Source organism: Oncorhynchus mykiss, chromosome 11, assembly GCF_013265735.2.
Source record: "Oncorhynchus mykiss isolate Arlee chromosome 11, USDA_OmykA_1.1, whole genome shotgun sequence".
Taxonomy (NCBI): Eukaryota; Metazoa; Chordata; class Actinopteri; order Salmoniformes; family Salmonidae; genus Oncorhynchus; species Oncorhynchus mykiss.
In genome coordinates this window covers 59,744,777-59,759,086 of record NC_048575.1, presented here as the reverse complement: position 1 = coordinate 59,759,086, position 14,310 = coordinate 59,744,777, and the positions used below count along the sequence as shown (strand labels likewise).

The window sequence follows — 14,310 nt, the reverse complement described above, 5'->3', positions numbered from 1 at the left end:
TATGTTGGTCAGTGGATTAAGTTCATCACTGATCTGATATGCAGACGACAAATGTAGCTTTTTACACACGAGCTCTGCTGCACGACCATTGTTGTTATTAACTTGTCATCATCTTCCATGTTCTCTGATTGACTTGTTTTGTGTCACTGGGGAGACTGAGACCCTGCCACTGGCCAATACTACAGAGATTCTTGATCTCATACGTTCTTTCTAACACACATCTCATAGAATGTGCAATGAGTGTACAAAGCATTAGGAACACCTGCTCTTTCCATGACATAGACTGACCAGGTGAATCCAGGTGAAAGCTATGATCCCTTATTGATGTCACTTGTTAAATCCACTTCAATCAATGTAGATGATAGGGAGGAGACAGGTTAAAGAAGGATTTTAAACCTTTAGATAATTGAGACATGGATTGTGTACGTGTGCCATTTAGAGGGTAAATGGCCAAGACAAAATATTGTAAATACCCTTTGAACAGGGTATAGTAGTAGGTGCCAAGTGCACCGGTTTGAGTGTGTCAAGAACTCCAACGCTGCTGGGTTTTTCACGCTCAACAGTTTCCTGTGTGTATCAAGAATGGTCCATCACCTAAAGAGCATCCAGCCAACTTTGCACAACTGTGGGAAGTATTGGAGTCAACATGGGCCACCATCCCTTGTAGAGTCCATGCCCCAACGAATTAAGGCTGTTCTAAGAGCGAAAACGGGTGCAACTCAATATTAGGAAGGTGTTCCTAATGTTTGGTATAGTCAGTGTATATTATTAAAAGTTGCACTGTCTCAGTATCAAAGCAGCCATGAATATGCACGTCTCGTCATAAACAGATACAAAATACAACACTGTGTATACAGTATGTGCATGCACGTTGTGTATGTACTGTGTGTGTAGTTATGTTGTACTGAATGGTTCTTCCTTCCAGGTGGATGAAGTGGAGGCCCAATGGGATGTGGTTATCTGGGTTGCAGGTCCCAGAGTCCTACCTGACTGCTCTGGTTCAGGCCACCTGCAGGAGGAACAGCTAGACTGCTCCACACTCTATACACAGGTCACCCAGTACAGCACTGAGGAGGAGGTCAACGAGAGACCTGGACAGGGTGAGAATCCTTTAACAGACACACACACACACACACTGTCACGCCCTGGCCATAGAGAGGCTTTTATTCTCTATTTTCGTTAGGCCAGGGTGTGACTAGGGTGGGCATTCTATGTTCCTTATTTATGTTTTGTATTTCTTTGTTGTTTGGCCGGGTGTGGTTCTGATAAGAGAATTTTGTTCTCCAGGTACATAACCCAATTTAATTATATTACTCCGTCTGCAAACCAGAATTTGTAAGATCCTGGTTGAATGAAACAGACGGAGGCCCAGCTACAATAGATAGTCAAAAAGGTTTATTCACAGGAACATACTAAAGTCAGGAATACAAAACAATTCATTTTATACTGACTTCTCACGACCACACATTCACACAACCATACGCACACACACACACACACACACACATGCATACAAACAGATGCACACACATGTCCTGCTCCCCAGCCGCCAGAGATTAGTGACCTTGTCCTTCAGACATACTCCCTGTCCTTCTCCCAAATCTCTAGTCAGGTCGGCACCAAGCTCAGACAGTCTGTGTTTATAATACCACAAAGACATATTGTCTTTACCCTAATTCTGACTAGACTACACATTTATTGATTATGATGTTATACATTCTAATCACTTCCATACAATTATATGTTTCAGGGCAGAATATTCTAATCATTCAATTAACCGATAATTCTCACCTAACAGGTTCTCAATCAGAGGCAGCTGTCTATCGTTGTCTCTGATTGAGAACCATACTTAGGTAGCCTTTTCCCACCTGTGTTTTGTGGGTAGTTGTTTTCTGTTTTTGTGTCTGCACCAGACAGAACTGTTTCGGTTTCATTTATTCTCTTGTTGTTTTTGTTAATCAGTGTTCAAATAACAAAGATGAACACGTACCACGCTGCGCTTTGTTCCACTCCTTCCAACAGCCGTTACACACACACACAGTGATGCTTTGATACTGAGGGTGCTGTTTGTGTTCCCCCAGGCTGCTTTGTGTCACGCCTGTATCTGGAGGGAGCAGACTGGGACATAGAGAGGGGTTGTCTGGTCAGGAGAAAAACCATCCTCAAGGTCATCCCCATAGAGGCACATCACCTCAAACTACAGTTAGGGGGAAGCACCACCTTATCTGTTTAGAATCTGGATATCTGGGATATCTGGCTGAGCTACTGTCCTCTCAAGCTACTGTCCTCTCAAGCTACTGTCCTCTCTAGCTGCTGTCCTCTCTAGCTACTGTCCTCTCTAGCTACTGTCCTCTCTAGCTGCTGTCCTCTCTAGCTGCTGTCCTCTCTAGCTACTGTCCTCTCTAGCTACTGTCCTCTCTAGCTGCTGTCCTCTCTAGCTGCTGTCCTCTCTAGCTGCTGTACTCTCTAGCTACTGTCCTCTCTAGCTACTGTCCTCTCTAGCTACTGTCCTCTCTAGCTACTGTCCTCTCTAGCTGCTGTCCTCTCTAGCTGCTGTCCTCTCTAGCTACTGTCCTCTCTAGCTACTGTCCTCTCTAGCTGCTGTCCTCTCTAGCTACTGTCCTCTCTAGCTGCTGTCCTCTCTAGCTGCTGTCCTCTCTAGCAAATGTCTCTTTTGCCATTTTCTAACTGTGTCCATGATGTCAGTGTATATGTCTCTTAGAACACTCGAAGGACTCCAGTGTACACCACGTTCATGAGGACGAATGTTTTGGGTCTGAGGCTTGTGTTTGAGGCAGACCTCTTCACCACCAAGCACATCTCCCACTGGGTGCTGCTGGGAGTCTGTCTGTGCATCAATGTCGACTGTTTCTGTTTTTGTTTTATATTTATATGTAGATCATTTAAATGCTGATTTCATTATATCACTACAACACAAATAAATGTTTGGGAAACTATCACATATCGCATTTGATGACATGCTTATAAACTTACTATTACTTAAATAAAAATCTTTCAGAAAATGGATTACTCCACAGGTGTTCTTATTATCGCTCTAACACTAGGTGTCAGCCCACCCCAGTCCCTGGTCCTCTCAGGGTAGTGTAGTAGAGCCCCACAGCAGAACTCCTGTCTCCAGTCAGTCCTCTGGAGAGGTGCCAGTGGATATCAGAGCCTCTAACCCGAACCCCTGCTATTTTTAATCTCTGAAGACAGATTTCTTTATTAAGTCCTCTGTCTGCTTTATTCCGTGTGACATTTCTAACGCCCAGCATCTGTGCTCAGGTCACCCTGACCAACTGACGGGGGAGATAAATCCACAAGGAGAAGAAAGTCTGCTTTGTATTCGTTTTAATTAAAATCTTAACATTATTTCTCCAGGTTATATTTCATTCTCCCTCCTCCTTTTCCCTGACTACATAGATCTGGCGTATTGGGGGAGGAGGCCCTCAATTCTGATTCAGACTGAAGGGAGACGTTTTAAAATATATATCCCCACAGATTAAATGTAGATTTAGGTCTGAAACTGATCGTACAGGTCAGATGTGAACGTGCTGTCTCCATATGTTTGTACTTGAGTTCTTAGAAACATGTCATTTTTTTCATACATAATCCAAAATGTCTCAAAAGGAATTCAGTCAATGTTTAAAGATTAATGGATTATAGCTGTCGCATTGGGAAAACCAGGAGTCTGGAAAATGTGTATCTGAGTGAAACATTGACCAAAGTGCGCACTGTGAAACTTTTCCACAAACTTATCCTAGACCTCCTATATTCTTATCCTTTTTCATTATTTGACTAAGCTCTGGCTATAATCTTTGCCTTTGTTCTCTCCCTTAAAGCTATTCAGAGTGAGCAAATAGACTTTATGATATTGACTAATCTCAGGTAGTGAGGTGAGACAGCAGTCTGGGTCACAGAGGGGCTCCAGGGTGACCATGACATCAACATACAGCACATGTACAGGCAGTTCTGTCTGGAATGAATTGGCTAATTCACCCAGCTCAAGCTCTGTACTGTATAATCCCACATCAGTGATCAGTGAGCAATGTGACTTTAGTCCTCCTGACAGTGTGGGGCAATGGTAAGAGAGTGGGAGCCAGGCCAGAGAGCACTCACTGGTTTCACTGGTACGCTGTCATAAAGCAGACAGCACTGTGGACAGGAGCGGAGCAAGAAACACTTTTATTAGCCTACTCAGGAAGGGAGGGGGGGGGGGGGGGGGGCAGTAAAAAGTCTGTGTTGCCATTCCATAGAATAGGGAGTGGGAAAGGTCTACCTTTTAGTATATGTGCACAGCAAATTAGTCAAAGGAACTTCAGTAATTCAACCTTAGGGAGACAATAGGTAAAGGAACTCTTTATGTTTGATTGCACAGTGGAGAGAAGAAAAAAGGGTAGGAAAAAAACTCAATGAAAACGACTCCCACCTCCCCCTTCAGAGGCCAAGATTATTTTCAGCTGTGAGGGACTGGAGGGATTTACATTAACCCTAAACTCTTCCAGTTCCTTCTTGGCACCGCTCTGCACCGGCCTGCTGCCTTATAATATGCCACCAGTGCCCTGAATCTAAAAATACAGACACATCACTAGCCCCCCCGCTCCCCGGTGTGATTGGGAGCAGGTGAGCCTAGGAGAGAGTAGACCAGAGCTCCCACTGTGCTGCGAGGAGAGTCCTGCGCCAGTCCTAAACCATGCCCATCTGTGCCAGGGTGTCTCTGAGTCTGCACCCACCCTGTTACAGCCACAACTACAGACACTACATTAGGGAAGCTTGGCCAGTGGCCATCTAATGTGTGTAAGTGCTACCTAATCACATCATCACCAATGCAAGAGTGAACCACCACACAACATAATGTGTGCCCTCAGGAGGACAGGATGCCAAGATGTCTGTCCTGTGTTGTGGTGTAACTGTGTGCTGGTATGAATCATGCTCTTAGATGGCCTCTCTTCCTACTTGGCGTCATGCCTGCCTGCAGTGGTGAACGCTACTGTGCTGCCCATTGGGAGACCTGAGAAGTGTAGTCACTCTGACCACAGATATAGATTACTGGTTTCCAGGCTGCCAGGTGTTTAGCTTGGAGCCGTCCCACAGCCCTGTGGTTAGTGGCTGTTTGGACAGAAACCCTCCAAGTTCCACCTCCACTGGGTACGGGAAAGAGGTTACAGAGAGCTAACCTCCCCTGCTGTCTGGCTCTGTCTGCCTGGACCATGCCCAAACATTGGTGTTTGCCCGCACGGGCTGCTGAGTTATGATGCCAATGGCAACCACATAGCTCAAGGCTGGACAAAGGCCAAGATTGGGAGGAAGTGGGAGGAAGAAGGATACAGAGAAAAGCGAGAACAAATAGCATGTCTCTAAAAGGGTTGGGGTCAATTTAATTTCAATTCCAGTCAATTCATGAAGTACGCTGACATTCCAATTCCAATTAAAGTCAATGCTTTTCAATTAGGAAAATGTGTAATTGGAATTTGGTTTACTTTCTGAATTGCCTGGAATTGAAATGGAATTGACCCCAACCCCGGTCAATATAAACCAGATGACACAATGCAAAAGTGTGTCTGGCATATGGGTCTTTTGTCCTACAGTAAAGCATGCTAATTTATATGACACTCAATGACAATCAATAACAAAGACTTTAATTTAAGGTCATCAACACCACCATAATATTAAACTACAGTTTGTGTATGTATTCATGTTTATTATCATCACTTTATTATCATCCTATTCACTTCTTTATTTCACAATCATGTGCACATGATTCCCACTTGTACCATAGTAGACTTTCTAAACTAAATGATTACTGAGGAATATCAGTCACTCTGGGGTAGTTCAGTGTTTAGTGTAATGACGTGATGACAGATGCGTAAAGCGAATCCGTGTTGTTGTAGGCATGCCTTGTCCGCGGTGAAAGGTTGAAACGGGGAATGGGCAGGGTAAAAGACTGCAGGCTCTGCTTTTAAAAGACTCACGTAGAGTATAAAACTATAGTTTCTTGCCCATTGTGAGACGCTCGACACGAGACAGGCTACATTACGCACAGACGGGGGGAGGGAGAGTTGATATTGAAAAGAAAAGAGACCAGTCACAATTCCAAGTTCACTTCGTCTGGTTGCTTCGGAACACTGCTGATAGATTTGGGCATGTGGGGAACTTTCGGCTAAGTCCGTGATTTTGGTTTTTGTGCGACATCACGGGGTGTCATTGTCACCTTTCTTTTCGTGGCATTTACAAGGCATCCACTTAATTTTTTGCTATTATAACGGTACGTGTAAATTATATATTTACATTTTATGTATTTGGTTGATGATGGGATGCGCTCCCTCTCGGTGACGCAAAAACCTGGACTTTAAGGCATATAAATATTTCACTCACTAGCTCTGCTTTCCAGTCAGCCTGAGTTTTTTAGGAACTTTTCTGCCTGTGCTTTTTTGAGGCCGCGGAAATGGGAGCGTGTCAACGGGACGTTGTGTCCGCGCTTTGCCGAAAAAGTTTCCGTTGGATTGTGCTGCTGCTGTGGCTGACCTCTGCAGCTCATGCCACCTGGAGGACGGGGCTTTACAAATATTCAGCTGGGACCCAACTCAACAGAGAGTCGTCCGCAGCGTCTCAAACCTCTATTTATCAAAAAAGGTATGGATACATGCATGATCATTTATTGTTGTTTATCTTCTAATTTCGTGTATTAGAGGCTAATTATAACATTTCATGGAAATGTTGATGATACTGTAAGTAGGCTAGATCATCATAAGGCATAATAAAACAAACGTGTCAAAGTCTCACTCAAAGGTTCTGTGTCCTTCAAGCATCCGTTCAGATGAACTACCTGCTTTAGTGTGCGTACCATTCTTAATGCATTTTCACAATGTGACACATTCATAGACTGTGCTACATTTAATGTCCCTCAATAAATACTCTATCCACAACTCGTTTTAGTTGACTAAAATGCTATTATTTATTTTCCAATATACTTATAATTAACCTTCTATTGTTATCAATTCCATCCATCTCCTCAAAGTCCCCTTTTCTGCCTGTTTATACAACCAACAATGACAGAGCTTCCCCATCCCTATCCTATCCATCTAGCAGGTCTCATTGTCTTCTTCACACTGGGCTTTCCTTTTTCCTGTCCAAGCAGCACACTGTCCCATCCTCATTGTCTCTGCGTTCCTGCCTGGCCTGCCCACTGTCGCTCTGGGTGGCCTATTGGCTCCTGTCCTGTGAGAGAAGCGCTGTCTCTAAACTGTGCTCTAGTCTGTCCAGCAGCACCTCTCTCTTCTCTCCAACATCTGCTGCCGCTCAGCTGTCATGAACCTCCTCACATCTGACCAGGCTCAGTCCTCAGTCCTTTGAGGCTCTTCCACTAAGCCCCATACACATCCTTAACGACAGGCACAAACCACAAACTCAACACTCTCATCTGGGGAGTTCTACAATGGGAATGGGTAGTGAATGGACAACCCTGGTCTGTTTTATGTTATAATAAAGTGGATCTGCTGAATAAAGGTACTATTTATCATTCTTTGCACAAATATACAAATATTTTGTGTGAACTGATAAGATCTCTGTTTAGTACTCTCTCTGTCAGTGTTTTGTATTTCACCCTTTGTGTGTTCCTCCCCTGTGATCCTCAGAGGTGAGTGTTCCACATGACAGCAGGGTTGTTGATGAGGGTGGTTCTGTGAGCAAAGCCCTCAGACTAAACACAGAGGGGGAAAACACCAGCTTCCCTTTAGAACACGTTTTTCACAGAGCCCAGACAGCCAATGTGGATGTGATTAAGTTCCCCATCACACTAATATTTACGCTCTCAGGTTCTGAGTGGTGGGGGGCAGTGGGTGGAGGATCCTCCTGATGGGTGAAGTGTCCCTGGGAAGTGTCCAGATGGTGCAGAGAGATCCTGGTTTTGGTCCGCTGGTGCTGTGTTCACTACCCCACCCTGAGCCTCTCTCTGTCATTCATGTGCCGTGGTTGGTGGACATGTTTGCTAAGTACATTCAGCTGCAGGCCTAATGCATCTGGACTTGGAAGAGGTGAAGTGTACAGTTTACTCGGCTGCTTTTTGAAGGTTACTTGGGCTAGTGGGGAAGGGAGGGAGGGCGCATGGAGGGTGGAGAGGGGGGTATTCTAGTGAGTCAGCCCTGGTCTGAGGATGGGATCAGTGGGTTTGACATGACATTAGAGGAGCTGCATAACTAATCTCCCTCCACCTGCTGTCTGTCTAGGCTGCTTTATGTAGACAGGCATGTTTATGGTGTGTGTCAACAAGACCAGTTGGGGGCATTACCATTAGCTCTGTGTAGGACAGAGGGCTGTCCTCTCCGCTCACATGGCCATAGTAGGAGCACTGTAACATTCCTAAAGGCCCAAGTCCTTTGTCCACATACAAGGCATTGAACAATGTATTGACAACAGAGGTACTGAGAGAGATAAAAGTTGATTTCAACAAGGGAAGGGTGGTCAAGAGATAATGAGTATTGGTCAAGAGATAACAATGACTGAAAGAAGTCTCCAGTCATACCTACCTAGTGCTAGATTCAGACCAGCAACCAGAACGGCATAAAAAGGAATCAAAATAAAGAGAGACCTGGACCAAGACCGCATCATGAACACGTCAGCAGTTGTGTAAAGCACATAAGTAAAAATACTTTAAAGTACTGCTTCAGTCGTTTTTTTGGGAGCAGTACTTTATTTTACTATTTATATTTTTTACAACTTTTACTTCACTACATTCCTAAAGAAAATGATGTACTTTTTACTCCATACATTTTCCCTAACAGCCAAAAGTACTTGTTACATTTTGAATGCTTAACAGGACAGTAAAATGGTCGATTTCACGCACTTATCAAGAGAACATCCCATGTCATCCAAACTGCCTCTGATCTGGCAGACTCACTAAACACAAATGCTTTGTTTATAAATTATGTCTGAGTGTTGGAGTGTGCCCCTGGCTATCCATAAATTAAAAAAATTCTCAATATAAGGATTTTTAAATGATTCGTACTGTTTCTTTTACTTTTGATACATAAGTATATTTAAAACAAAATACTTTTTGACCTTTACTCAAGTAGTATTTTACTAGGTGACTTTCACATTTACATGAATCATTTTCTATTAAGGTATCTTTACTTGTACTCAAGTAGGACTATTGGGTACTTTTTCCACCACTGCACATCAGTATCACACAAACAGGACATACATGACATACAATCAGGCAAAAATTACATCAATGCAATAAGCAGCACGTCAGTAAATAACATGTACACGACACAAGCCAGAAAAATATCAGAGTGCAATACGTCAAGCATCAGAGCTTGCAAAAAATCACATGGCTATTACATTTTTCCAAAATATTTTTAAGTAAACCACTATGCATTCTTACAATAGAGGCATGCTGACTAGTGACAGCCAGTGGCAAATAGAAACACTAAAGTATTAAAGCCAATACAGTATCAAAAATAATCGTACTAAACAACTATGCTTTCTTACAATAAGGCAATGCAACTTTTGACATTGGATAATAACTAGAAACAACTGCATGCCCCAACAACCTGTTCAATAGAAATAGTACCACCTATGCAAATGGAAGGGGTTAACTGTACTTGAGTGAGCTCTTGACTTGTACCGTCCCTCTGTTGAGTAGCCAGCCCAATGCAGCAGTTTTTCAACCGTGGCCTTAATGAGGGCTATTGGAGCCAAGCAGAGGGAAGGGTTAAGACAGCAGCTATTTCCTGTGCTGCCTGAGGAGGGGAAGTCATGGTCTGACTGCCAGACAGCCTACTCCCTGTGGGACCTTTAGAACCTGACCCATCACCACCTCCACTCAACCTCACCACGCATTCTCCTGAACTACCCCCAACAGAGGAGCTGACAGTCACACACACACACACACACACACACACACACACACACACACACACACACACACACACACACACACATACACACACACACATCACAGGTGAACTCCAACCTGTTGTCTTGGCCACAGCTGGGCTGGATGAGGATGGGTCCATTCAGGCTCACTGTGTCAGACTGCTGTGTGATACCCACTTGTCTTCCAAAACCCCTTCAAGGCCTCGCTCTGGTACTTTGATGGTGTCTAGGTGTTTTCATTGGCCGTTCACTGACCCAGGGCAGGGACGTTTATCCAGTATGGAAAGCCCTTTTGCCAGCTCTGCTTGGCCCCCTCCTCTCATTCACCTGGCCCCTGACATGTCCTTTGAACCTGATTGAACCAGCAGCACAATAGGCCACCCCTAATGTCCCCAATTAAACTCTCTCATTCAACACCTCCTCTACACCTCTGCAGTATTTCAATCCACAGAGCAGTGCCGTGAAGACCATGAAACTCTCTATGTTAGTATTACTTATATCATCTTTACTTTTCTTTGGCGTTATCTTTTTTCTGTTGATCTCTTTTGCGTTTCTCTATCTCTATTAGTGTGGTTTTCTAAAAGAAAATACCCTTCTTATCTAACTCTGTGTTGTATTCTCTGATATCCTTGATAAAAAATCAGTCCTTCTAACTTTCCCTCTAGCTTTGTGCAGAATAATGTATTTCATTTGTCGACTAGATAGTCTAGAAGCTCGCTCTCATTCTTTCTAGCTCGTTCTCTCCAGTATCAAAAGTATCAAAAGTAAAAGTGAAAATAATTTAAAATTCCTTATATTAAGCAAACCAGACAGCATATTTTTCTTGTTTTTTATTTATTTACGGATAGCCAGGTGCACGCTCCAGCACTCAGATATAATTTACAAATGTGTTTAGTGAGTCCATCAGATAAGAGGCTGCAGGGATGACCAGGTATGTTCTTTTGATAAGTGTGTGAATTAGACCATTATCAATGTCCTGCTAAGTATTTGTGCGTACCTTTGGGTGTAAGGGAAAATGTATGGAATAAATATACATTAATTTCTTTAGGAATGTAGTGAAGTAAAAGTAAAAGTTGTCCGAAATATAAATAGAAAGTACAGATACCCCCAAAATCAACTTAAGTAGTACTTTCAAGTATTTTTACTTAAGTATTTTACACCACTGTTAATAAGGCTAGGGGTTCCTCGACAACATCCGCTGAAAAGGCAGAGCGCGAAATTCAAAAGCTTTACGAAAAAAGCACTCCATGCAATAATCTGAGTACGGTGCTCAGACACAAAAACAAGCCATACAGATACCCGCCATGTTGTGGAGTCAACAGAAGTCAGAAATAGCATTATAAATATTAACTTACCTTTGATGATCTTCATCAGAATGCACTCATAGGAATCCCAGTTCCACAATCAATGTTTGTTTTGTTCGATAAAGTCCATCATTTATGTCCAAATACCTCATTTATGTTAGCGCGTTTAGTTCACAAACTCACAAGGCGCGGGCAAGTCCAGGCGAAAGTTCAGACGAAAAGTCCAAAAAGTTACATTACACGTCGTAGAAACATGTCAAACAATGTATAGAATCAATCTTTAGGATGTTTTTAACATAAATCTTCAATAATGTTTCAACCGGAGAATTCCTTTGTCTTTAGAAAGGAAAAGGAACGCACCTACCTCTCACTGGCGCACGCGAGACTGAGCTCAGGGCACTCTGCCAGACCTCTTACTCAATCAGCTCTTATTCTCTCCTCCTTCACACTAGAAGCCTGAAACAAGGTTCTAAAGACTGTTGATATCTGTTGACCCCATTTACACTGTATATTTGATAGGCAATGAGTTGAAAACCTACAAACCTCAGATTTCCCACTTACCTGTGCCTTTGGACCCACAGTGCATCCTAATTGGTCCATCCTCTAACCCCTTGTCTCTCCTACTGGGGGCTTCCTTTGTGAACTCTATGGTAAAATGACCTCTGCCTCCTCCTCTCCTCCTCCTCTCCTCTCCTCTCCTCTCGTCTGGCTGTCTGCCAAATCTGTCTATTGTCATTTGTTCTCCACAAGCGCTTTTCCCACAGCCAGAAATCTAGAGAAAATCTGTGAGATTTTTTATCATACTAAATTTCATATTGTTTTGCATTCTACCCTCCTCACACAGCATAGGGGTGGAGAAAGAGGGGAATAAGGGGGGCTGGGAGTCTTAAACTCTGTCCTAAAGACAGAGCGTTATTGAGAGGGAGAGGGACTGAAACAGGAAGCTCAGTGGGGAACGCACCTGGACGTTATTCACCCTAACCTGGCCTTCTTCTGTACTCTGTGAGCCTGCCTGCCTCAACTACTTTTTCTTTCTCTTTGCATCTGAGGGCTTGGCTCTGGGGTTGTTCCTCTCTTTATCTCTCTCACTCTCTCTGTTGTTGTTCATCTCTTTCCAATGTCTCTCTTAAAGCTTAAAGTGTTATTAGCTAACTATATATGGTCTTGAAGGAGCCTTCTTGTGTTAACAGTCCCCAGCCACACTGCAGTGAGGGGACAACAGCAGCACATCTCTTTTTGAAGAGTAGAATCTTGTCATCAGCATCACGCTCCCCCCTCTATTTTACTGTCTTGGCGAGATCTTTCTCCCTTATGGATTTCTATTTTCTTTCTCCTTCTAAACATTGGCTGTGATCTGTTTGAGTGCTCATGGTGCTTTGTGATTTACATGGTTTTGGCCCAGCATCAGGAGTAAAGGAGGGAGGCAGGGAGGGAAGCTGGCAGGAAGGGAGGGAGTGTGGGGTGTTTGCAGAGAGACCTGATACCCACTGTGGGCCTGCCTGCCTGCCTAGTGCCAGTGCCAGTTAAACACAGCCGTGCTGTTGGGTTTCACACCTTGTACCCATGGGAACAGCTCAACGCTGTAGAAGGTTTGCACTAGAGGTCTTCACGGGTCCAAAAAGTTGGACCTGTTTCGAAATAGATCTGTAGCTTTCCCACCCGACCTAATGTGCATAAATATACTGTATATATTTTTAAACATAGACCCGTTCCGAAAAAGGCCCATTGGAAAAACAGACCCAAACAGACACGTGCCGGTTCGGATCCAAGAGAGCAGTATCCACATTGGATGTAGTGATCCTAATATAATAGCCATGTCTAGAAAAACCAAAGTTCCCGAAGACTGGACCTAAAATTGTGTATAAACAATCAAACAAGAGATTTTTCAATGATTCCTACATCGAAGGCATCACTTGAAGCATTTATTAAACTGCTTCTTCCGGTTACTGATAGGCATGCATCCATCAAGAAACTGACTTTTAGAACTGCCAAATCCCCATGGATAGATGATGAATTGAAAAACTGTATGGCTGTCACACCCTGGCCATAGAGAGGTTTCTATTCTCTATTTTGGTTAGGCCAGGGTGTGACTAGGGTGGGCATTCTAGTTTCTTTATTTCTATGTTGGTGTGGTTCCCAATCAAAGGCAGCTGTCTATCGTTGTCTCTGATTGGGGATCATATATAAGTTGTCCTTTTTCGTTTGGGTTTTGTGGGTAGTTGTTTTCTGTTAAGAGTCTGCACCTGACAGGACTGTTTCAGTTTTCCCTCTTTGTTATTTTGTTTGAGCGTTTTTAGTATTACATTTATCATGAACACTTACCACGCTGCGTTTTGGTCCACTCCTTCATACGACGATTGTTACAATGGCTGAGAGGGATGAGGCAAAGGGAATAGCAAATAAGTCTGACAACACAGCAGACTGGAAAACACACAGTAAATTGAGAAATCACCTAACTAAACTAAACAAAAAGAAGAAGAAACTATACTATGGAACAAAAATAAATGACATAAAGAATGATAGTAAAAATATATGGAGTACTTTAAATGAAATTCTAGGCAAAAAAAGAGCTTGGCTCCATCCTTCATGGAGGTAGATGTCTTGTTCATAACAAAAGTCTTTGATATTACCAAACTAGTAACATTTTTGCTGACAAGATTAGTAAACTTAGGTATGACATGTAAACAACAAATTCTGAGTGTTCATATTCATGCATAAAGGACCAAATAATGAAAGACAAGCGCTGTAGTTTTAAGTTCCACAAAGTGGGTGTCGAAGAGGTGAAAACATTGCTGCTGTCTATAAATAAGTACAAACCACCTGGTACCGACACCTGGATGGTAAATTGCTAAACGTTGGTATCGGAATACATTTTGACTACATATTGTGTGTATGTATTGATATGTAGGCTATGTTTGATGTTTTAAATGTATGTATTTCAGTCCTGGACTAATACTATTCTGTACTATGTATTGTGTCATGTTTCATGTGGACTCCAGGAAGAGTAGCGGCTGATGGGGATCCTTAGAAATACCAAATACCCATTCATTTCTGAGAGTAGAAAGAAAGAGAGAAAGAAATCTCCCACCGGGCGCTGCCAGTGCCATCAAATGACTGAAAATGGCCAAAT

At 43.1% G+C, this 14,310-nt stretch overlaps 1 protein-coding gene across 5 annotated transcripts in view; it reads left to right on the top strand.

Annotated features, from left to right (window-relative positions):
• The first annotated feature begins 5,871 nt into the window (after positions 1-5,871).
• LOC110535075 (EMI domain-containing protein 1) overlaps positions 5,872-14,310 on the top strand; it is a 102,889-nt gene continuing 94,450 nt past the window's right edge. The window contains exons 1-2 of one of the 5 annotated variants that reach the window (XM_036935958.1): positions 5,874-6,265; positions 6,437-6,633. In XM_036935958.1, the coding sequence (XP_036791853.1) occupies positions 6,446-6,633 (188 nt within the window). In that variant the 5' untranslated portion in view covers positions 5,874-6,265; positions 6,437-6,445. Of the gene's footprint in view, positions 6,634-14,310 lie in introns of all 5 variants that reach the window. The other 4 variants (XM_036935959.1, XM_036935957.1, XM_036935960.1 and 1 more) reach the window with 4 other exon arrangements.